The sequence below is a fragment of the Geotrypetes seraphini genome, chromosome 4, assembly GCF_902459505.1.
Source record: "Geotrypetes seraphini chromosome 4, aGeoSer1.1, whole genome shotgun sequence".
Taxonomy (NCBI): Eukaryota; Metazoa; Chordata; class Amphibia; order Gymnophiona; family Dermophiidae; genus Geotrypetes; species Geotrypetes seraphini.
In genome coordinates, this window is record NC_047087.1 from 256,603,577 (window position 1) to 256,628,727 (window position 25,151).

Below are 25,151 nucleotides of genomic sequence, written 5' to 3' on the forward strand. Positions count from 1 at the left end.
CGACTCCAGTCTCAGCACATCCTTGCGATAATGCGGCCTCCAGAATTGCACACAGTATTCCAGGTGGGGCCTCACCATGGATCTATACAATGGCATAATGACTTCCGCCTTACGACTGACGAAACCCCTTCGTATGCAGCCCATGATTTGTCTTGCCTTGGACGAAGCCTGCTCCACTTGATTGGCAGACTTCATGTCCTCACTGACGATTACCCCCAAGTCTCGTTCTGCTACCGTTTTTGCTAGGATCTCGCCATTAAGGGTATAAGACTTGCATGGATTCTGGCTGCCCAGGTGCATAACTTTGCATTTTTTGGCATTGAAGTTGAGTTGCCATGTCCTAGACCATCGCTCCAGTAGGAGTAGGTCGTGCATCATGTTGTCGGGCACTGAATCTTCGTCTGTTGTGCATTTGCCCACTACATTACTCAGTTTGGCGTCATCGGCGAATAATGTTATTTTACCTCGAAGCCCTTCTGCCAAGTCTCTTATAAAGATGTTGAATAGGATTGGGCCCAAGACTGAGCCCTGTGGTACTCCACTAATCACCTCCGTCATTTCGGAGGGGGTGCCGTTCACGACCACCCTTTGGAGCCTACCTCCAAGCCAGCTCCCAACCCATTTCGTCAATGTGTTACCTAATCCTATAGAACTCATCTTGCTCAGTAACCTGCGGTGTGGTACGCTATCGAATGCTTTGCTAAAGTCCAGGTACACGATGTCCAGGGACTCCCCAATATCCAGCTTCCCCGTTACCCAGTCAAAGAAGCTGATCAGGTTGGATTGGCAGGATCTCCCCTTAGTAAATCCATGTTGTCGGGGATCCCGTAGATTCTCCTCATCCAGGATCTTATCTAATTGGTGTTTGATTAGAGTTTCCATTAGTTTGCTCACTATCGATGTTAGACTCACTGGTCTGTAGTTTGCTGTCTCCATCTTTGAGCCTTTCTTGTGGAGTGGAATGACGTTAGCCGTCCTCCAGTCCAACGGGACGCTGCCTGTACTAATAATCAAAACTTTTTTCCTGGATACCTAGTGAGACGTTTCTCCCACTATGCATCCAGAGTTCCAGGGAGCATGTTTTGGGCAGGTGTAACTTGGACGTCTTGAGGCGATAATCAAACCTATTCCAAGACATCCTGGATGGAACTTAGATGTTCCATCCAGGAGCTACACCCAGGATGTTCCAACAGGAGCTACACCTGTTTTGGAAGCGTCTAAGTTTCACAAACTGATCAGATGACCACTGATCAGATGACATTAAGGTATGGCCCTCCCCCACCGCTCACTAACCCCCTCCCAGCCCCCCAAAATTTGAATTAAAGAGTACATACCTGTCTCTAGACCAGATGCCACTTAGAATATGAAAGCCTAGTAGAGCATCACACAGGTGTTTGCCTGGTAGATGGGCTAGTGAACAATAAAGAGGAGACCCAGGCCTGTAAGTCACTCTAACCAGTACATTTATGGTAAAAAGTGTGAATTCACTAAAACCTACCAAAACCCTACTCTATTGCCATATAGGTGCCACCTGAAGACATAAGGGCTATTAGGGTCATAGACAGGTAGGTGTAGAATATTTGGAGGGAGCACAGTCAGAAGCTTCCAAACAAGGAACATTAGATGACCAATGTTGCACCTTTTGCCATTGCCTTTTGTAGCATCCCAGATAAACCTTTGCTTTAAACTCCTCTCTCTCCACCCCCACCCACCCACCCCCACTAAAGTATTATTGGATGAAAAATTGAGTAATTTTGAATAGTTTAACATACTAACAATTACCCTTTGATATACTCCATTTCTTTTCCCTCAGATGAGGGTTCAGTTTTCTCTTCAGCCATCACTTTCCTCTGGCTGGGATATCTCTTCTTGTGCCATTTTGTCTTTTCCCTCCTCTCTCAACAACAAATGACAAGAGGCAAAATAAAATAAAATAGGGGGATGACAGTGGGAGAAAATAGCGCTGAGTTGGTGGGTGGGAATTGGATCAGATAATTTCAAAAAAGGTGTCAGGGGTTGAGGCGAGATTGGCAGAATGGACAGCTGGACGGGGGTGGGGGAGGTGGGGGACCTGGTTAAGAACTCAAGGTGGATCTTGTGTAGATTGTCATAGAAGAACTCTGCCATCATCTGGGGGGAAATTGAAGGGGTGACTGAAGGTGAGGGCACTGAGTACGAGGGAGTGCTAAAAAGTCCTCAGCGCAACCAACCAACTTCCTAAATTCTCAGCATTATTTTGCCACTGTAGTTGAAAAGAGTGCTATCTTATTTCATTAAGTGCCAATTTGCAGAAACAAAATTCTGTGTTCTGACATTTTTTTAGATCATTGATTGGTTGGACTGAGAACTTTTCAGAACCCCCCTCGTAGAGAGTTGAGTGTGACAGAGACGGCGAAAGTTAGAGCCAAGAGAATTAGTTAAATGGATATAATAGTCTTGTTTGACAAGTGAAAGGGCTGGATGTCATCAGGAATTTGAAGTATATGAAGTCAGCATGTATATGGAATTTAAGCCAAAGATGTTCAGCAGATTGGGCACTGGAGCACAGGTAGCAGATGTTGGGGGTCAGCCAGGACTGGGGGTTTGACGCGCCTTACAGGATGTAAAATGGGAGGAGTGAGAATAATTAGAACAGGAGAGAATGGTGTTGTAGGAGAAGCAGCTTCAACGACAGACTTGTATGACATAGTAGTTGAAGGGAGGGATGAGACAGTGGTGGAAAGAGTGCCAAGGTCAATAGCCTAAGGGTAGTGAGGAGGAGTTGTGAACGTTATCAGATGATAGTCAGAGAGGGGAAGAGCTGAGGTGCAGAATTTTGTGGCAGAGCAGTTGGAGGAGAATACCATTCTGGTGCGTTAGGGTGGTGGAGCACAGCTGGAGATTAAATGATGATGTCAGAGCAAGAAATCTGGAAGTGCAGGCAGGGCAGAATTAACCAATAGGCCCAGTAGGCACATTAAGGGGCATCAACCTTGTTTTTTCCAAACGACGATGGGCCCCTCCAGCATCGATCGACAACGCGGGCTCCCCCCAATCAACAACGTGGGCTCCTCCCGATTGGCAATGCAGCCCCCCCCCCCCCCGATCAGCAACGTGGCTCCACCCATCAACGGAAAGTAAGACAAGCAAGCAATGCGGGTAAGAAAGGCAACGGGAACTGTAATTTTGGAAGCGGTGCTGCTTGCCCAAAGCTTCCTTCTGACGCAGCTCCCTGTTTCCGCATGGGCGCATGGTGGGGTGGGGAGGGGCGGGGCAGGGTGGCCCAGTGTACTTGTGTGCCTAAGGACCCTCGACAAATTAATCCTGCCCTGAGTGCAGGAGTCAGAGGGATCATCAGCATGCAGTGGTGTAGCGAGGGTGAAATGTGTCCGGGCGGTGGAGCCCCTCCCCTGCCCTCTTTTCCGCCCCCCCTATCTGCCCCTCCTGTCGCACATGTCCCCATTCACATCCCCTGTACCTCTTTAACGATTGCAGCACAAGTAGCAACTCCAACCTGCTGCTCGCGCCAGTGTCAGCTCTTTCTCTGATGTCACTTCCTAGGTGCGGGTCCAAAACATGACATCAGAAGAAGAGCCGACATTGGTGCGAGCAGTAGGCTGGGGTTGCTGCTTGCGCCGTGAACAGGTACGGTGGAAGGGAAACGGTGCGTGCATGGTAGTGGGGGAGGGGCAGGGAAGGAGCGGGGTGGAGAGGAGGATGTGTGCTAGCTCCCCCACCACGAGGGTGTCCGGGGCAGACCGCCCACTCTTACTATGCCACTGTCAACATGGATGTTGAAATCACCAAGGATGAGGGAAAGAAATGACTGTTTGAGAAAGAAGGGGTCAAAGTCAGTGAGGAAGGAAGAGAGGAACTTATCAGGGGTCGGTAAATGACTGCTACTCAGAGAGGTAGAGGAGTGAATAGACAGATGGAGGGAGACCAGTGAGACTGAGGTGTAAGAAGTGATCAAGATGGCGAGAGTAACAACCCAACACCACCACCATGACCTACTGGGCGAGGTGTGTGTGAGAAAAGGTAGCCTCCTTGACACAAGGCAACAGCTGAAGCAGAGTCTTCAGGGTAGATCCACATTTCAGTTAGTGCCAGCAGGTGGAGAGTTCAAGAGATAAAGAGGTCATGGATGAAGGTAAGTTTGTTGGAGATTGAGCGGGCATTTCACAGGGTACATGAGAAAGGCAGATGGGGTGGGGGGTGAAGAGAGGAAAAAAAGAAGATTAGTTACATTGCGGTCTGTCCCACATGAGTAGGGTGAGGTCTGCTTGAGAGGACTGGGATTGGGATTGATATCCCTGGCAGAGAGCAAGAGAAGAAGTAAAAGAGTACGGATGATTGTGGGAGAGGCATGGGGGGGCCATGATGTGGTTAAGATGCATATACACTTCTTCCTCCGTATCCACGGGGGTTAGGGGCAGAGCTGGCCTGCAAATATTTAAGAAACGGGAATAATATTTGGGCTGGTTCTGCCCCTAACCCCTGCTTCCTCCCGGCAATTTTAAGCCCTGTAAGCCCCCCCTTAAGCCTTACCTGGTGGTCTAGAAGGTTTTCGGGGCAGGAGCAATCTTCCCACGCTCCTTCCCATGCAGATCGCTTACAGGAAATGGCTGCCTTGAGCTCCTGTAGTCTCTCGAGCCATTTCCTGTAAGTAATCTGCATGGGGCAGGATCATGGGAAGATCACTACTGCCCTGAAAACCCGCTATGCCACCAGGTAAGGCTTAAGGGGTGGGCTTACAGGGCTTAAAATAGCCTGAAAAAATTAAAATGTGTCTTTTTTTGTTTTGTTTAAAATTGCGAATAACCGAATCTGCAGATTCGGAGGGGGAAGTGTAGGTAGAGTGGGGATGGCTTAATGAAAGGCAGAAAATGTTGAAACTTTAGAGCTGAGAAGAGGATGGAGGACAAAAGGGAGAGTGAGGTGAAATCCAAAAGTGAGTTACGTGGTGGTGGGTTAAATGATTTGGGTGAAGAAAGAGAGAGAGATTAAGAAAAGAAGAGGAGAGGAGAATTTGGTGCACAGGAGTCATGGGGGAAAGGTGATGGAGTGGCTACTAGGTGTCTCCTTAATAGACAATGAGATTTATCCTGGATATGGGAGAGTTTCCTAGGCCTAAATTGATGAGATAAGTAAGACTAGTGAGGCTTGTGAGACAATGGTGGTCATGGTCAAAATTGCCTGGCAACTAGTGTCACAAGATGAAGATGAAAAGTAGCTTGGTAACGTAGACTTATAAGGGAGAGTTCATGGACGAGAGGCATGGTTATGTGAGCGCCAAGGGTAAGAGGGTATGATTAAAGAATGGGTAAAAATAAATCTGCTTGCTGCCCCCAAGAAGAGAGAGAATGAAGTCAGTTATAAACTTCAAAGCACCTTTTTTTAAAATGGTGGAATCGGGGCTGAAAGGAGGGGCACCGGCAGATAATGAGGAGGTCACAAGTTTGTGCTGAAGCAAACTTAGAGATGTGCAATGGAATTAGACAATTAGCAAAGAACTTGGATGGCATTTACAGTTTACAAAGAAAGTACGTTTAAGGTTTATCACATACATTTTTCAGAGTACAGAAAACATAATTACCAGTCAAAGAGGGATGAGTACATAGTGAGGTAAATGATCATCTCACAAGAAGAGAACGGATGAAGTCAGTTATAAAAACTTTTTTTTTAAAATTCTTTATTTAATAATTTTAATACAATAATCTCAGTGAAATGCACAATTAGCATTAAATATAATTCATAAACTTAGTAAACTAACAAGAGTACTACATCTTATTATTACTACAATTGAAATAATCCCATTCTCTATCCCGTATCTCCCCCCGCCCCCCACCCCTTCCAGGAGACCTGGTTCCAAAACCCTAGGGGTAGGAGAATTCTTCATAAGGCTTTTATTCCCCAGCTCAATATAAGTTTCCCACATGTCATTAAATTTTGCCCATTGATCAGTTAAAAGGGCTGAAAGTATATTTTTCACAAACTATTTCTAAACGTTCCCTCACATCCCTCAGAGTGGATACATTTAACATACGTCATTGCTGAGCTAATGTCAAACTAGCAGCTATAAATGCCAGGACCAAAAGTTTAGATTGCGAAAGTGTTAAACCTTCTATTCTTACTCCCAGCAATGCCCTTTCAGCATTCAGCTTAAGTGGTGTCTGAATTAATCTGCTTACATAATCAAAAACTTGCTCCCAAAACTTTTGGACCCTTTGACATTCCCACCACATATGATAGAATGTACCTCTTTCACCACACCCTTTCCAGCAGGTAGCATCACTCTGCTTGGTACATTTACTAATTAGGACGGGGGTGGTATACCAACAAACTAGGAGTTTAATAGCATTTTCCACCAAAGTGGCAGCCCTAGCTGTCTGAAAAATATGTGATACTATTACCCCCCACTCATCTATAGACCATTCTTTCCCCAAATCTTTTTCCATGCTTTCATATTTGATTTTTTGGTTATTTTGTCTTCATTTATAATTTTATATAGTCAAGAAAAACACCCTTTTGCTACTGGGTTCTCCTAGCCTTTTATCAAATTCAGATTTCTTTAAGATTCCATCACTCTTCATCTTATGTGTTAATATATAATTTTTTATTTGTCAAGATGGGTCATCTCTCCTGCCGCTTTAGTGATCCCAAGTGCCGTGTTTGGCGACACTAGGTAGTATCGCTATTGCGGCAGGGGAGATGAGGCATCTCTCCTGCCCTGATGGTTGCGGTGGGGGGTGGGTAGGTTGCCGAACCGCTGAGCTGATCGCGCCAGCCGCCATCAGCTCAGCGGTCCCTTTTTTGGCACTTATATCTGTTTTGACTTGGTCTAAGTCAAAACCTATAACATTTGGTTATACCTGCTGTACACCTATGTCTAGGGTATTAGATAAGCTGTTAGGTTTACAAAGGCTTTAACACAGAGGTTTCACACTATCAAAGATACAGTTCCTTTAGCAAACAACAACCTCCAGGCAGTCCCAGAGTGAGAGGTTTTTCTTCTCTCCCTAATCAGTGACACCTGGGCTCTGGTTACAGAGAGCCAGCACTCAAATGCAGCTTAGTGAGACAGATACTTGGCTTTCTTTTAGCTTATGGACTAGCCTTCATTCCCTCTGGGTTATAGTCAGCTTCCAGACACACTTCAGTAGTGTCCATTGCCTCAACTTTCTCAGCAGCTGGGCTCAAGCTTGGGAAGACTTCCGTCATATCCACATCCTCACTGCTGTGGGGTTGAGAAGGGAGACTTCTCTCCTCATCTGCCTGTTTGCTATGCTGCTGGTCGTGCATTTGCCTTGGTTCCTCAGCTTCACCTCCATTCCTGTTCTCCTCTCTGTGATTCAGGGCTCTGCTTTTATGTGTGTCATAGCCCCACCCCTCTCTCCTAGGAGCAGGGGGTGTTGGGCAGGAAATCCCTAGGGAAATAACTCTGGTTTCTCCTAGGCTGATAGTGTGCATACCTTGCAGGACTAGGTCTCCATTTCTCAGTAAAAGTCCTATCAGGCTTTCTGATGAACTTATTCTGGTATGGCATTCTCTGCTGTATATTCTTAGGTTTAAACCCTTCCTGCTCTACCTCACTGTCTGAGGGCTAGTCAGTAGTTTCCATATCCTTACTTTTAACCTGGTCAGCTCTCCTGACCAGGGACCGTGCTCTGCTTTTATCCATTACAGGGACAAAGCTGGAAATGGGTTTGATTATGGGTACTTGGACGATCAGGCTTTTTGATCATCCAAGTACCCATTTAGGCCACTTTTTAGTTGTTGCTGTTTTTTTTAAATTATGAGCCCCTTGGCCTTTAAGACTTAGACGTATTGATCGCAAGGTTGAAAAGCTAAGTTATTTATCTACACTACTTAATACTAAATATGAATTAAATTATAGATATTAAAAAATGTTAAAATATTTAAAAATGTAGTGGTGTCTACTGGGAGAAATGAGGAACTACACCCCACTGAGATATGCTACTCTAGGGGCTATCTGATATCCCATTGGCATGATATAGAAAATTCCCTGCAATGTGATTGAAGCTGGTTGGCGGATATGGCACGACATTGAATTTCTGGTATCATCATAGCAGGAGATTGCCAGCTAATCTCATATGGTCTGAATATCAGGGGGATAGTGGCTGAATAACACTATTTTCCATAAAGTTGCATGCTCTGCCCTCACTCCACCTTAACTGGACTCCAAAAATATCCCTATGGTGCCATATGGATTTTTAGCAACACTGAAATTCCGAGGAAAGGAAATCAATACATTTGATGGCAATCACTAGATAAGTCCCATTGAATACAGATCCTATCTTATTTTTTCTAATTGTTTTTGTAGTAAGAACATGTTGCATGACTGCCCACTTGTTTCTCTGATGATTGATCTTCTCTGTGCCTGCTGCAAATGGTTACTTTGGAGGCAATTTTATAAGCAGGTACCTCAATTTTGTTGTCTTATGGCCACAATTAAGCGTTGGCAGAAACAGAGCAGACCAGTGATATCAAGGAAACTGTCATTTATTAAATAATCCAAACCTGAGGTGGCCACGTTTAGCCCTCGGGCTGCATCAGGGAAAAATGCCAGAATGGGAAAAAAAGAAATCACTTTCCCCTTCTTTTGAGGCAAAACATTCTCTCACTTTCACCTATGTAAAATCAAGCAGATTCAAAGGAGTAAAGGTGCAATCTTGGCCTTTTGAATCTGCTTGATTTTACATAGATGAAAGAAAGTGAGAGTGTTTTGCCTCAAAAGTAGGGGGGAGTGATTTCTTTTTTTCCCCTTCTAGCATTTCCCCCTGATGCAATCTGAGGGCGAAACATGGCTACGTTTGGTTTTGCTTATCTAATAAATTGCAATTTTTTTGATAAAATTAGTCTGCTCTGTGTTTCTACCTGTGAGATTATTCACAGATCATCACCTCTTTGTGTTGTCCACAACTAAGAACCCGCATTCCCATACAGAATACTAATGTAACCCAGAATCAGCATTTAGGTGCCTACAAGTACATAAACTCTAGACCTGGCAGGCGTGTGGGCACTTAAATATGGCATTTTAATATTTGTATTTCTTCTTTTGCATCATAGTAACACATTTCTTTTCACTGCAGAGAGATTTCCAAAAATTCCTTGAAAACTAAACTGTTGCAGCTGGAATGCCATTTTACATGGGAATTATTGAAAGAAGATTCAGATCTCGATGAGCTGGAGGAGGCACTTCATGACCAACTTGAATTTTTATTCCCAAATTGCAGGTCAATGGTTTATAATCTGCTTGCCTATGTGAATCAACTAAAAGGTAACAATGTTGAAGCCCTTGCAAATCTTCAAAAAGCTGAAGAGTTAATTCAAGAGGTCCAGGATGATGATATCAGCACAAAAATTATTACCACCTATGGGAACTATGCGTGGATATACTATGATATGGACCAGCTTGAAAATGCCAATACCTACCTTGGGAAGGTGGAAGATATTTGTAAAATGTTATTGAGCACATCTCCCTATAAAGTTCCAGTCTCTGATGTTTATGGTGAAAAGGGATGGGCCTTATTAAAGTTTTGTGGACAATATTATGAAAAAGCAAAAGAATGTTTCCAGAAGGCTCTTGAAAAAGATCCTGAAGGTCCAGAATGGAATTCTGGCTATGCAACGGTTGTGTACCGTCTGGAGGGTTTTAACATCAAAAAATATACCCCAGAAGATTGCGAATCTGTTGAACTGTTGAGACGTGCTATAAAGCTGAATCCTAAAGACACAGTAGTGATGGCACTCTTAGGTCTGAAACTTCAAGAAATGAATCGGTCAGAAGAAGGAGAAAAGTACATTAAAGAAGCATTGGCGAAAACTCCCAATCTTCCTTACCTGTTGCGCTATGTTGCAAAGTTTTACAGACGGCAAGGAAGGGTGGACGAAGCCATTAAACTGTTGAAAAGGGCGGTAAGTTTTACACCGCGCTCTGGTTTCCTGCACCACCAGCTAGGTATTTCTTACAGAAAAAAGATGATAGAACTGAAAAAAACTGCTCATGCTTCAAAATACAGTGTCAGGAATGACTTTTCCAAACAGATTCAAGAACTAATTTGGTATGCCATTTATCATTTTGTATTTGTTGTGGAGCAGAAAACAAAGTTTGTGTATGCAAAGATAGACTTAGCCAACATGTATGTAGAAGCGAATCAGCATGACAAAGCAGAAAACATGTTTCAGGAAGTGCTCAGAATGGAGAAGCTTACCGATGTAGAAAAGCAAGAGATATATTTAAATTGCGGCCGCTATGAAGAATACCAGAAAAAGTCAGAATCTGAAGCCCTTAGATATTATACAGCAGGGCTAAGACTTCAGATTGGATCGATTGCAAGGGATTTGTGCCAAAGAGCTCTGCAAAAGTTCGCCGAAAGGAAGATTCAGAGGAATGGAGCAGATGCTTCAGGTTTTGGCCTCCTTGGGCTTATCCACCAGCTGAAAGGAGAAAAGAAAGAGGCGATTGAATGCTATGAGAAAGCCCTAGAACTAGACCCTGATAACGAAGAGTATTTGAGTGGTATCTGCAACATGCGGCTTTCAATATGAATCGAATGCTGTTGTGTGTCTGTATATATACTTAATTTGTAAGTCCATTGTAAGAAAAATACCTGTTCTAAAGAGAGAGTTGTAGAATGTATATAATTGTTTGTATTAATAATAATTGCATACATAATACATTTTTTTCCTATGATTTACCACACCAGCCAATTTGTTCAGACCAGCCAATTTGACTAGAGTGAAGCAAGTTATTACACTTGTTGAAATTTAACTGCAAAAATTTAAGGTGTGTTAAATATACAGAGTGTGCCTAGAATCTTTCCAGCATTTGTGGCAGATGCTACTACTTTCCCACGTACAGTTGATTGACAGCTGAATTGCAAGTACATTATAAAAGAGAAATTGCAAACGCATATAAATATCAATAAAAAATTGTCAACTGAATCGGGATACAGGGCAGAAAACACAAATGTTAGTTTATGGCTTCATTTTAAAATGGCATCTTTGCAAAGATTTTTTGACTTGGGATATTTTATATATTTGCTCTATTAAAGAGTGCATTGGAAAATTTTGCGTTTTTGTTTTAAATTGGTCTCTCTCCTGTTTCTCTTCTATCTTGCCATAAGTATTTGTGTTTTGATATTTTGGTTTCTGTAGAGTGTAGGGAATCTTATGAGTGACTTGAATAAGTGCCTATTGTATTTTTAAACTTAAAGAGGCCATTTCTGCTTTTAACTTTATATTTATTAAGTCTTCAAAAATAACAAATATAAAGGAAAAATAATGCATGGCTAACCAGTCATAATAACTACTACTAAACAGCATTGGGGATCCATAACAAACATCAATAATATTTAACAAATACCTATACTAATTTTAATGATTACATGCTTGTTGCTGGATCAGCTGCTCCAAATGCACTGCCTCAGTGAACACATATGAGGGGGTGCTGAAAAGTTCTCAGCCCGCCCAAGAAGAGAATGACATGGATATGGTTCAATCAACGATCAGAAACAATGTCAAAACATAGAATTTCATTTCTACAGACTGGCATGTAATGAAATAAGATTACACTCTTTTCAGCTACGGTAGCAAAATGATGCTCAGAACTTAGGAAGTTGGTTGGTTGGGCTGAGAACTTTTCGGCATCCCCTTGTACATTTCCAATGCCTAGGTTCATCAAAGAATCATGACTAGCAGCACTTTTTGACACCTAAAGACAACTACGCCCCTTAAATATGCCTAATTAGGAGGTTGGAAACCATGATACTTTATAGAGATGAGCGGCTGCTAAACAAACATGATAATTAATTACGGGAGCCTCAACCCTGTTGAAAAGACTTTTTGAAACGTGTACATATCAGTAGAGGCGCTCCCAATTCGAGTAAAATTTGATTGATGAAAAATCTAAGATAAAAATATTTTAAAAATATAATATAAATAACACATAAATTACGGATCCTATGACGATCATGGTTCGGTGATTGTTATCATTAGAACCTATGGGACATTCTAAACCCTCTGAGGATTGTTAAGTATTTATGTTACATAGGGAATATTCATAATTTTAAAAAAATATGGGGACCATTGACTATTTATTCTAATGATCAGATATCATAGCACATGGGTAGTATATATGTGGGGGTGGGTTGGGGAATGTATATCATTTGGAATAGGATTGATAATAAAAAGGGGGGTATTTAATTTATCATATAAGAATATTTGATTGTAAATACAAGTGATATGTGGAAATTGTTTATATTATGTTTAATTCACTTGTAAGATGAAAAAATGAATAAAGAATTATAAATTAAAAAAAAGTATTTATGTTATTTTTGATGAGAATTGTTTGACTGGTGTTGTATTTGGAATAATTAGGAGTGCGGCATCACTAGGCGCTGGTAGGCACCTAGGTGTTAACCACCAGTCCGAGAAGGCAGCCAGCGGCACCTAGGGATTTTTAAAATTGTTTTTTAATCGGCTTTTAATGGCACAATCAGTTATCGCACCACTTAAAGCTGATTAAATCAATTAAATTAGTCACTGGCAGACAGGATCTAGGTGCCCGCTGGTGCCTCTTACAGAATTTCCCTCTCAGTGCTGCCTTTTCATGGATTCTGTGGCTAGAATAGAATGCTAGGTATAATCAAGAAGGGTATTACTACCAGAACGAAAGAAGTTATCCTGCCGTTGTATCGGGCGATGGTGCGTCCGCATCTGGAGTACTGCATCCAATATTGGTCGCCGTACCTTAAGAAGGATATGGTGTTACTTGAGAGGGTTCAGAGGAGAGCGAAACGTCTAATAAAAGGGATGAAAAACCTTTCATACGCTGAGAGATTGGAGAAAGTGAGACTCTTTTCCCTGGAGAAGAGGAGACTTAGAGGGGATATGATAGAGACTTACAAGATCATGAAGGGCATAGAGAGAGTAGAGAGGGACAGATTCTTCAAACTTTCAAAAAAATAAAAGAACAAGAGGGCATTCGGAAAAGTTGAAAGGGGACAGATTCAAAACAAATGCTAGGAAGTTCTTCTTTACCCAACGTGTGGTGGACACCTGGAATGTGCTTCCAGAGGGCATAATAGGGCAGAGTACGGTACTGGGGTTCAAGAAAGGACTGGACAATTTCCTGCTGGAAAAGGGGATAGAGGGGTATAGATAGAGGATTACTGCACAGATCCTGGACTTGTTGGGCCGCGGACTGCTGGGCATGATGGACCTCAGGTCTGATCCAGCGGAGGCATTTCTTATGTTCTTAGTTACAGGGGGCCTGGCTATTGTGATCAGTGATCACCTCCCACCAAAATCAATGGCCTAGCATATGAGTACTGGCATCTTTTTTTGCTAGAAAAGGTGTACTAACTACCTCATAATACCTCTAATTTCTTTACACCTAGGCAGATGGGGTTTCAGGACTACCATTTAACTCAAAATGCGCCCTAAATAGAACACTCAAGGGTCTTATGGGACACTGCAAGGCCACTCATATATCGCACATACATCCACAGTATGAAAAAAATATATATAAGACACAGACCCGCCCAAAGATATAAACTATCCTTCCCCTCTCTTCGCGGTATTCTCTATGCAGGTAAACTGGGAAAATCTCTTCTCTTCAAAATCACAGGACTCTGGAACGACCTTACTATCCCATTGCGGAACCTGGGCTCTCTCCAACTATTCCGCAAGCAACTGAAAACTTGGCTCTTCTCTAACATGTAATTCTATTTTCCCCCTTACTTTTCCATTCTATATATAAGTTCATGTAAACTTTTTCCTTCTTATATTTTAAGTTCTTGTAAACCGTGCCGAGCTCCACTTCCGTGGAGAGGATGCGGTATATAAACTTAAGGTTTAGTTTAGTTTAGAAAAAAAAGTTGAGAAAAAGCCTCAGTTAAGCTTCATATGGCTATAAAAACTCCACTTGTGTGTCTTCATCATATCAAAAACAGTGATGAAAAAAATGAGGCACAGTAGCAGCCAGCCAGTAGTGGATGCAGGAAGCTGTACACCCCTGGCAAGAGTGAAACGGAGATTTTCCCGTCGGGTGGGCTGATTTTCCACAAGGCACGGACAGTGGCATTTGTGTAAGCCAGACTGGAGACAGCTGGGACTTCGAGGACAGCTAAGTTTTTCTATTTCCCTTGCTCAAGTTGCAATATTTCTGACTGTGCCTCGATTGCAAACTTTTTCCACACAATGTTTGTATGTGAGATTTTGGCATGCTGGTTGTGAGGTGTTTTTTGGGGGGGCTGCTACTGTGCCTTATTTTTTTCATCACTGTTTTTGATATGATGAAGACACAGAAGTGGAGTTTTTTTTAGCCATATGAAGCTTAACTGAGGCTTTCTCTCCATTTTTTTTCTGTTCTTATATATATTTTTTTCATACTGTGGATGTATGTGTGATATATGAGTAGCCTTGCAGTGTCCCATAAGACCCTGGAGTGTTCTATTTATGGCACCTTTTGAGTTAAATGGTGATTGTTTGTGTCCTTAGTTTAGTTTGGAGTAGTGTTTCAGGACTACCTCAGTACATAACATGGTTCTCCAACACATGCAAATTTATCTCATTCATTTTCATTGCAATAATCCTGGAAACTTTACTAACTAGGTGTGCTTCCACGAGAGGTTTGAGAAGCTCTGCAAAACAATATGTATAAATGGTAATTTTATAACAAGCAGAATAAGCTGGGAACTTGGGATGCAAATAGGTACCTATTTTGAGCCTATATGGGTACCAATGGATGGATCATGCCACTGTGTCATGGCAACCTGCACAGTGAGGAATCCACCCTGTGATGTTTCACAGCAGAGTACAGGAGTGGTTTGCCATTGCCTTCTCCTGCACAGTGTGTAGCTCTACCAGGGGATAGATTCACTAAAACTTCTGATCCTGTCCCAACGATTGATCGTTCCCCGACCCGATTCACTAAACTGCTGCCTGATCAAATCTCCTACCAGATCCGATCCACCCATACAAACAAGGGGAAATGGCATGCATAAGTAGGACGCCATCGATTCACTAAGCAGAAGAAGAAACACTGATTGGGTTTGCCGATCTGAAATGAAGCGACTGCTGAAGACCATTCGCTTACTGTCCTTGCCGACTCTCCTGTACTCTTCCGCCCTGAAATATCAGTATCGAGGTTACAACTCCATATAAAACAACCATCCAAATAAAAAATAAAACTGTAAAATATCTATACATATGCATACGAATTTCCTTTTTATATATTCAATAATCAACTTTCTTTAAGTATCAATAAATCTACATCTATGCTTTTTTCAGGGAAAGAAGGTGTACAACTCATCAACCCAATCTTAATAGATAACAAACCTCTATACCTCACTACCAATACAAAAATCTTAGGCGTCATTTTAGACAATAATCTTTCTTTCAGATTACACATCAGTGCTTTGGTGAAAAATTGTTTCTATAAACTGAGAATGATCCGTTCATTGGTTCCCCTTCTCGATTCATTTTCGCTCAATACTTTAATTCATTCTCTAGTGATTTCAAAACTAGACTACTGCAATTCCTTGTTAAAGGGGGCATATCTTAAGGATATAAGGCGCCTCCAAATCATACAAAACACTGCAATAAAGGTAATCTCAGGTTCAAAAAAATTTGATCATGTTACACCTCTGCTTCAAAACGCTCACTGGCTACCAATTTCATATAGAATTACTTATAAAATAGCACTATTAGTCTTTAAGACAATAAGAAATAATACTCCTGCATTTATAGATAGGCTTCTGATTCCTTACAGCCCGTCAAAAGTTCTCAGATCATCCTCACAAGCGTCCCTATATGTTCCCTCTTTAAAAATCATCGGTACTCGCCGTGACCTGATTTTTTCGGTTACAGCCCCTACTATTTGGAACTCACTCCCTCTTTATTTAAGACTTGAACAAGATTTGAATAAATTCAAAAATAGTTTAAAGTGTTTTCTTTTTAAAGAAGCCTTTAACTAAAAGTTTATTTTTCGGTTGATTCCTAATCTCATCGTTTTGTATTAAACTCTGATTATATATCCCCTTTTTTTTAGATTTTCAAGTTTGCAAATTCTTTTCTCACATCATCCTTATGTTCTAACCTAATCTGATTAACACATTTTTTTTTTTTTTTATTGTATTTTTTCTTTTCCCTCCTTTCCTACTGTTCCATGTGTTTGTTACCCCAGTTCGTTTTTTAATTTTTAAGTAATTATTTTTATTTACGATGTATTTGTGATTTAAGAAATCCAATTTTATTTCTTTGTAAAACGCTTTGTATCCTGAAAAGCGTTTAATCAAATAATTTAATAAACTTGAAACTTGAAACTTGAAAAGTGCATTGCGAGCCCGTGGTTTTAACCCGCGGTTTTAAAGCGTGTTCTGTTTGATAATCTGGCTGCACAAATTCACTGCACAAATCATTCCTTTTAAATATCTAACTCGTAGGGCCAGCAAAGTAAACTGCAGCCACCCCTCCCCCTTTCTTTTGAGCTCGCTTGTGCAAAGAGCAAGCGGATGCATAAATTGCATAGGAAACCAAGGATACTCTGCGTATGTGTTTCGATTGCCCTATAGTGATCTGTGGGATTGCTGTAGGTAGTGTGTCTGATCAGATCATTTGCAATCTGTTGTAAATCGGGCGCTTGGCAAAACTTGGTCAAGATTTGCCCAACAATGAACCAAATTGGTAAGTTTAGTGAATCTAGGCCTATGTTGGTGCTGCCTAGCATGGGGCCCCCCCTTGGCCTATAGCGCCTGGCATTCTTAGGTGGTCCCCCATCCATATACTAGCCAAGCCTGACCTTTCTTAGTTTCTGATAGTGAGGTCTACTCAGGGTGACCAGGCTGTCTTTACAAAATAGTCTCAAATGGCTGCCAATCATGATTTAACGGCAGCCATGTACATATATACTAGCTGGGAACAGGTGTAAATTTACACGGATGATACACACACATGTAAATGGATATTTTATAAACTGCCAGAAGCTACACCCCTTGTAAAATTATGTGCCTTCTTAACACATATCACACTGCACAATTTTATAAGAGCTCTTTTATGTGTTTACTCACAAGATTGACTTATAAAATTACTCCATATTAATCTCACCCCGTTTCCTAACAGACACCAGCAAGGTTCAGGCCTCCAATCCTTCTGTTCCTGAAGGAGATACTCAGGAATTTAAAAAAAAACAACAAACCTGGGATCCCATCCACCCTTTCTAGAAGCAAAATTTTGGGGAAAAAATATAAGTTGGCATACATAAGGATTAATAATTTACCAAATACAAGAAAAGGATCCACATCACAGGTTAAATAAATTTCAGAAAGATTTGTATAAACCATAACAAACCTCCTCCTATACTAACGTGTAGCGTGGGTTTTAGTACCATGGGAATTCTATGCGTGTCAGAGCAGTTACCGCCATTGCTGGCGCTAAAACCCACGCTATGCATTAGTAAAGGAGGGTGGAAATGAAAATAGTATACTTTTTCCACGTTGTTTTATGACATGTTTTGTCCAAAACAACTGAGAAACAAAACCGAACTTCAGACTTTTACCCTGTGTTGTACATGGTGAACACTTTTCTAAAAGAGTGGAATGGAGGAGTAGCCTCAAGGTTTGTGCAGTGAGTTGAGATCCTGGGGTCCTGGGTTTAACTCCCACATGAGCTCCTTGTGACCCTGGGCAGGCCATTTAACCCTCTGCTGGCCCAAGTACAGAAAACACCTTAGACTGTGAACCTACCAGGGACAGAGAATGTACCTGCACATACCAGGACTTTTATCAAGCCATGGTAGCGAGTGCCATGCAGCAAATTCACTTAAGCCCATTCAATCCCTATGGGCTTCCATGCATTTTCCGCATCGGCCCACACTATTTGGTTTGATAAAAGAGGCCCATAACATGTACAGTGCTGTATTCATCTATTAGTGCTATTGAAATGATAAGTAGTGGTACTGGGAAATTTGGCGAATGCACAATAATGATATTGGCCCTGAAACAGACAAATAAAAAATTTAAACCCATAGAAAATGAAAATTCTTGTGAAAAAAAGCACAGGCAACTTAAAAAACCCAAATATTTTGGGGTTGCATATCCCTCATTCATACACTATTCATCACTGAGGAATATAGTAGTTATCAATATGGGCTACCTTTAAAGCATGTTATTTTACTGTTAATCCCAGTTATTTATAACTAGAAGGACTAAGGTTAAAAAGGCTTATTTTACCACTAATGTGTGCTGTTTTACAACAGGTCCCATTTTACGTGGTGAGACCTAGTTAGTAATAAATGGGGTAAAGACGTCTCAGTGGTAGCCATCGTTGATAACTTCCCCTCTGGATCTCATTGCATAAAATGGGTACTCTGTTAAAATAACACGAGTTAAAATAACCCATCTTAACAGTAGCCCATGTTGATAACACGCCTCTGACTATTCAGGTGAAGAATACTGCATTATCATGATATATTAAAAAGACATTCTGTGCTGTATACTTTGATATCAGCAAAGCAGTCTTTTTTTTTTTTTTTGCATGTCATGATTATATCAAATCCGTCACACAAATATTTGGTTCATAGACAATGGCGCGAAAGACAAAGGCGCGCCCAGACAATTGAGCACAGCGCGGAGGCGCGCGCCACTCAAAATTACTGTTTTTAGGGGCTCTGACGGGGGGTTTTGTTGGGGAACCCCCCACTTTACTTAATAGACATCGCGCCGGTGTTATGGGGGGTTTGGAGGGTTGTAACCCTCCACATTTTACTGTAAACTTAACTTTTTCCCTAAAAACAGGGAAAAAGTGAAGTTTTCAGTAAAATGTGGGGGTTACAACCCCCCACACCCCCCACAACGCCCCCACAATGTGGTGTGATGTCTATTAAGTAAAGTGGGGGGGTTTCCCCCCACCCACCCCCCGTCAGAGCCCTAAAAACATTAATTTTGAGCGGCGCGCAATAGTGGTTTTTAGCACAGGGAGCCGCGCTGAATGCCTTGTGCTGATCCCGACGCTCATAGGAACTCTATGAGCATCAGAAGCAGCGCAGAGCATTCAGTGCGGCTCCCTGTGCTAAAAACCACTATTGCGGTTTAGTAAAAGGGGGAGCTAGCGATAGGAGCAATGATTGAGGTGATCATATTTGCAGATGACATAAAATCATTCAAAGTTGCAAAAGGATTTTGTGAGACTCTGAGACTGGACATCTAAATGGAAAATCAAATTTTATGCAGAAAAATGCAAAGTGATGCTCAGGAAAAAAAAAAAAAAAAATGACTCCCCAACTACAGAAACAAAATGCTGGGTTCCGAGTTAGGAAACACCACCCAAGAAAAAGATCTTGGAGTCATTTTGCACAAAACATTGACATTTTTAGCCATGCTGGGAAAATAGAACAAATATAATGTTGGAATTATTCAAAAAGTCATGGAGATTATCGTGACTTTGCTATATTGGTCCCTGTTCTGTCTGCATTTTGAATCCTTTGTGCGACTCCAGCTCCCCCATGTCAAAGAAGATATATGAACTTGAAAATGTCATAGAAGTGCAAAAAAATATGATAAAGGGCAAGGAACACCTGCCTTAAGAAAAGAGGCTAAAAAGACAGAGAGGATTTGACAACAAAATTATGATTGAGATGGCACAGTCTAATAGGGAACAGTTGTTTAGCCTGTCAAACAACACAAAAACAAGATAACAGTCCATGAAACCAATGGCCAGCAGATTTAAAATAGTTTGTATCATATGAGGGACCGCTGAAAAGTTCTCAGCCCAACCAAGAGAATGATGTGGAGTTATTCCACACTTTTCTTGACGCTTTCATTTCATATCATTGAAATGAAAAGTGTCAAGAAAAGTGTGGATTAAATTGTAAGTTTCATGGCTCCATATTCTTTTCTTGGTTGGGCTGAGAAGTTTGCAGCGGCCCCTCATATAATTAAATTAAAATACAATACGATTCTATACAAGGAATACTGTATATGCAATTTACAATATGAATTAAATTGAATTCTTGACGTTACATTTTTAAGCCCGATCTTGTGGTTGTTAGAGGGAAGAGGTGAAGGACAGAAAGTTGGCTATAGACGAGAAAAGAGATATGTCTTAAGTTTCTTCCGAAAGTCAAGGTAATTGGGTTGTCTTAGGTATGTTGGCAGTTTGTTCTATGCATGTCAGAGCAGCATTGGAGCATTTAGCTCCCCAAGCCATGGTAGAAACCTCTAGCGCAGCTTAGTAAAAGGGGTGGGGGAGGTTAGTCTCACAGCTGTATTTTGTATTAGTTGAAGTCTGCTCCTTTGATTCTTTGAACAATTAATATAAACAACATTGATATAATCTGTTTGCAAATGCACCAAACTTGCAGAGTCTAAAGTTAAAAATGCAAAGAATTTATTAGCATACCCCAATTTCTTCAAAGTCAGAAAAGCATTCTTCACTACTTTATTGATCACTTTAAATGACCATCTATTTTCTACCCCTAAAATACGAGAAGACACTTCCCATTTATATTTGAATCAAATTCTAATAAAGGGAAGTCAGAAAGCTGAATATGAATAGGACTGGATTGTGAAGGTTTTAACTTACGCTGGCATTTTCAGCATTCAGGTTGGAACACACAGCCTAGCTGAAAATCTACAGGAAGTTATGCTGATAAAATATCTGTAGAACTTTATGCATTGACCATCCCAATGAATACAGGCCTAATGAATGTGATCTATATTTTGGCCTCAGGTATGCAAAAGAAGAGAAGCAACAACTGAGAAGGGCAAAATACCCCGCCCCTTTTTTTTTTTTTTTTACAAAAGCACGGAAGAGTTGTTTTTTGGTTTTTTTTTGCATCGGCCGAAGTGCTGAATGCTCTCTGCTGCTCTAACAGTCAGATAGTTCTTATGAGCATCGTAGCAGCGCAGACCATTCAGCCCTACAAACCTCTTCCATACTTTTGTAAAAGGGGTGAGGGGAGTGGGGGAAAGTAAAGCAAGTCAAACCACAAGGAACATGTTGGTTGACTACCAGTTTGTTTCACTGGCTACTGATTTTTCTCTGTGCCTGCTGGAAATGGTCACGTTGGAGGCTGTTTTATAAGTGGGTGCCTCCATTTATGCATGCCAAGACCATATGGTTCGTGCCTATTCTGTAATGGAAACTTGGTGCCTGGGTTCCATTATAGAATGTTAGCATAACCCGGGATCAGTACCTATAATTACACCAGCCATAGGGCTGATAACTAAATGCAGCAGGGAAATGCATAATATATGGTATTTTATATGCTACCGTGTGAGAGTCTCTCCCGTACACCCTATAGATTGTTTTTTGATACCATATTCTCCAGCCAGGACACTTAGATCAACGGAACAGCATTTGCTGACTATCCCTTCTCTAAAAATAATAGGTAGCAGAAGATCTACAATTTTTCAGTCATTGCACCCCAGCTTTGGAACAACTTACCAATCTATCTATGTGGAGAAACCTCATTAGAAAAAAATTAAAAGCACATAAAAATGCTACCTGTACAAAGACGCATTTGAGTTACAGATAGGATAATTCATCTATCATTAATCCAGGCTCAAATACCTAATTTTAACCAGACCTTATGTATAGGTCACAACCTCCCCTATCCTCTTTTTAGGCTTAGCCATATTTATAAAACATTCTTCATCACCCTCATGATGTTGTTTTTTCCTTAAATGTACTTTTACTTTCCTCAAAGATTGTAGTTCACCCCTTTTCCCTTTTGTATCGCTAATTACTTGTGTACATATATTGTATGTTTATGTGTATAAATTGTTTTATTTTTGTCTCCTAATTTTAAATTGTCATACGCATTGAAGTATTTGATATTGCGTGTACAACAAACTTTTAATAAACTTGAAACTCCCTGTGTATACCTCCTTACATAAATACCCTCCTAGTACTTACACGGGTATGTGTGCACATAAATACTGCTAACATTTATCTCCCCAATTCATAGGTAAATGGGTGAGCCCTATAGAACTCCCCTCATTGTATGTTTTGTTGTGAAAGTATTTTTTTGTGGCTTGTCTTGCACTTTTTTTTGTAAGGCTAATGGGATAAGCATTGAAATTAATGAATGTGTAAATACACTTCCTTGTATCTCTTTTAACATTTTACTTCGTGAGTAGAGGAGTAGCCTGATGATTAGCGCAGTTGCCTGAGAACCAGGGAAACTGGGTTCAGTTCCCCACTGCCGCTCCTTTTGACTCTGGGTAAGTCACTTAACTCTCCATTGCCCCAGGCATAAAATAAGTACAGTGGTACCTTGGTTTGCGAGCAGAATTCGTTCCAGAAGCATCGTAATCCAAAGCGCTCGTATAGCAAAGCGAATTTCCCCATAGGAAGTAATGGAAACTCGGACGATTCGTTCCCTGGTGTGAGGGAGAAGTTGTGCGTGTAAGATGTGCACATAAGTTGTGCATATAAGTATACCATGCACTGGTTGTGCGACTGCATTTTGGGCTCAATATTGTGCGTGCATTATTCAGAGCCTGCAGCCCACGTGAGGCTCTGCTGCTTTATTAACTCGTTAGCAGCGAGCTGCCAAACGCCTGCCAATGTGCTCCCCACGCCGTGCCTGCCAGCTCGGTGTCAAGCCAGCAATGAGTTAACAACTCATTGTCATCAGCAGCCCTTCTTTCCCCTAGCTTTCATCCTTCTCTCCCTCTCCCAAACTGAGATTTTACTTCAGACGCCAGCAGGCGCTAGGCTATGGTGGGATCGGAGTGGGAAATCTGCTTAGCTGAGTCATTATCCATGCAGGATCGTGCTCATCGACGTGCGTGTGTGACGCGCTCGTGACATGCTTGTGCGTAACACATGCATACATGCTCATATAGTGAGACAACGCTCATTTAGCGAGTTAAAAATTAAGAAAGTGTTTTGCTCGTCTTGCAAAACACTCGCAAATTGCGTTACTCTCTAGCCAAGGTTTGACTGTACCTGTATATAATGTTTAAAACCACTTCAAGTTTCAAGTATATTAAAAGTTTGTTGTACACGCAATGTCAAGTACTTCAATGCATATAACAGTTTAAAATTAGGAGACAAAAATAAAACAATTTTATTACAAATAAACATAAGGTATAAACGTACAAATTTAATAACCAATTGCTCGAAAGGACGCAGAGCAGACCAAGCAAGCGTAGTTTAAAGTAAGACTTTAATCAAAAATAAATTATATGCCTGACTTGGCCATGTTTTGCCAAAGGCTGCATCAGAGACAACAAAACCAGAGAGGTATAACTTTAAACCTCTTTTAGTAACAGTCAAAAAAGCCACCAGATGAAGCTCACGCCAGAGAGGTTAAAGCTCATCACCTATAGTACTTCTCTATGGAATAACAAAGCAATATCAGCAATTAAACAGGAGGTCTTTGCACTAATTCCTTCCTTCTTTTGCATCATCCTAATGACCCATTTCTTTTCATTGCAGAGAGATTTCCAAGGACTCCTTGAAAACTAAGCTGTTGCAGCTGGAATGCCATTTTACATGGGGATTACTGAAAGATGATTCGGATCTCAATGATCTGGAGGATAGACTTCATGACCAAATTGAAATTTTATTCCCAAATTGCAGGTCAATGGTTTATAATCTGCTTGCCTATGTGAATCATCTGAAAGGTAACAATGACGAAGCCCTTGCAAATCTTCAAAAAGCTGAAGAGTTAATTCAAGAGGTCCAGGATGATGATATCAGCAAAAAAATCATTACCACCTATGGGAACTATGCGTGGATATACTATGATATGGATCAGCTTGAGAATGCCAATACCTACCTTGGGAAGGTGGAAGATATTTGTAAAATGTTATTGAGCACATCTCCCTATAAAGTTCCAGTCTCTGATGTTTATGGTGAAAAAGGATGGGCCTTATTAAAGTTTTGTGGACAATATTATGAAAAAGCAAAAGAATGTTTCCAGAAGGCTCTTGAAAAAGATCCTGAAGGCCCAGAATGGAATTCTGGCTACGCAACAGCTGTGTACTGTCTCAAAGGTATTAACAACAAACAATGTACCCAAGAGGATTGCGAATCCGTAGAACTGTTGAGACGTGCTATAAAGCTGAATCCTAAAGACACAGTATTGATGGCACTCTTGGGTCTGAAACTTCAAGATATGAATCGGTCAGAAGAAGGAGAAAAGTACATTAAAGAAGCATTGGAGAAAACTCCCAATCTTCCTTACCTGTTGCGCTATGCTGCAAAGTTTTACCGGCGGCAAGGAATGGTGGACGAAGCCATTAAACTGTTGAAAAGGGCGGTAAGTTTTACACCACTCTCTGGTTTCCTGCACCACCAGCTAGGCATTTGCTACAAAAAAAAGATGATAGAACTGAAAAAAAACACCCATGCCTCAAGATCAAAGTACAGTGCCAGGGATGACTTTTCCAAGCAGATTCAAGAGCTAATTTGGTATGCCATTTATCATTTTGTATTTGTGGTGGAGCAGACAACAAAGTTTGTGTATGCAAAGATAGACTTAGCCAACATGTATGTAGAAGCGAATCAGCATGACAAAGCAGAAAACATGTTTCAGGAAATGCTCAAAATGGAGAAGCTTACCGATGTAGAAAAGCAAGAGATATATTTAAGCTGTGGCCAATATGAAGAATACCACAAAAAGTCAGAATCTGAAGCCATTAGATATTATACAGCAGGGCTAAGGCTTCAGACTGGAAAATTTGCAAAGGATTTGTGCCAAAGAGCTCTGCAAAAGCTTGCTGAAAGAAAGATTCAGAGGAAAGGAGCAGATGCTTCAGGTTTTGGCATCCTTGGCCTTGTCCACCAGCTGAATGGAGAAAAGAAAGAGGCGATTGAATGCTATGAGAGAGCCCTAGAGCTGGACCCTGATAATGAAGAGTATTTACGTGGTCTCTGCAACATGCGGCTTTCAATATGAATTGAATGCTGTTGTGTGTCTGTGTATATCCTTAATTTGTAAGTCCATTGTAAGAAAAATACCTGTTCTAAAGAGAGTGTTGTAGAATGTATAAACCGTATTTTTTTGCTCTATAAGACGCACCTACGTGTAGAGGAGGAAAATTTTTTTAAAAAAATTCTGAACCTACCGCCCTGCCCTGTACTCTGTACCCCCTCAGGTGGTCTAGTAGAAGGCTGGGATAGGGTACAGGGCA

The 25,151-nt window shown here is 41.2% G+C and overlaps 1 protein-coding gene across 2 annotated transcripts in view; it reads left to right on the top strand.

Moving 5' to 3' along the window:
- The window catches only part of LOC117358642 (interferon-induced protein with tetratricopeptide repeats 5-like), a 36,129-nt gene extending 11,040 nt beyond the window's left edge, over window positions 1-25,089 (top strand). The window contains exon 2 of one of the 2 annotated variants that reach the window (XM_033940096.1): window positions 9,093-12,238. In XM_033940096.1, the coding sequence (XP_033795987.1) occupies window positions 9,093-10,551 (1,459 nt within the window). In that variant the 3' untranslated portion in view covers window positions 10,552-12,238. Of the gene's footprint in view, window positions 1-9,092; window positions 12,239-23,451 lie in introns of those variants that run through there. The other variant, XM_033940094.1, reaches the window with a different exon arrangement.
- The last annotated feature ends 62 nt before the right edge of the window (window positions 25,090-25,151 follow it).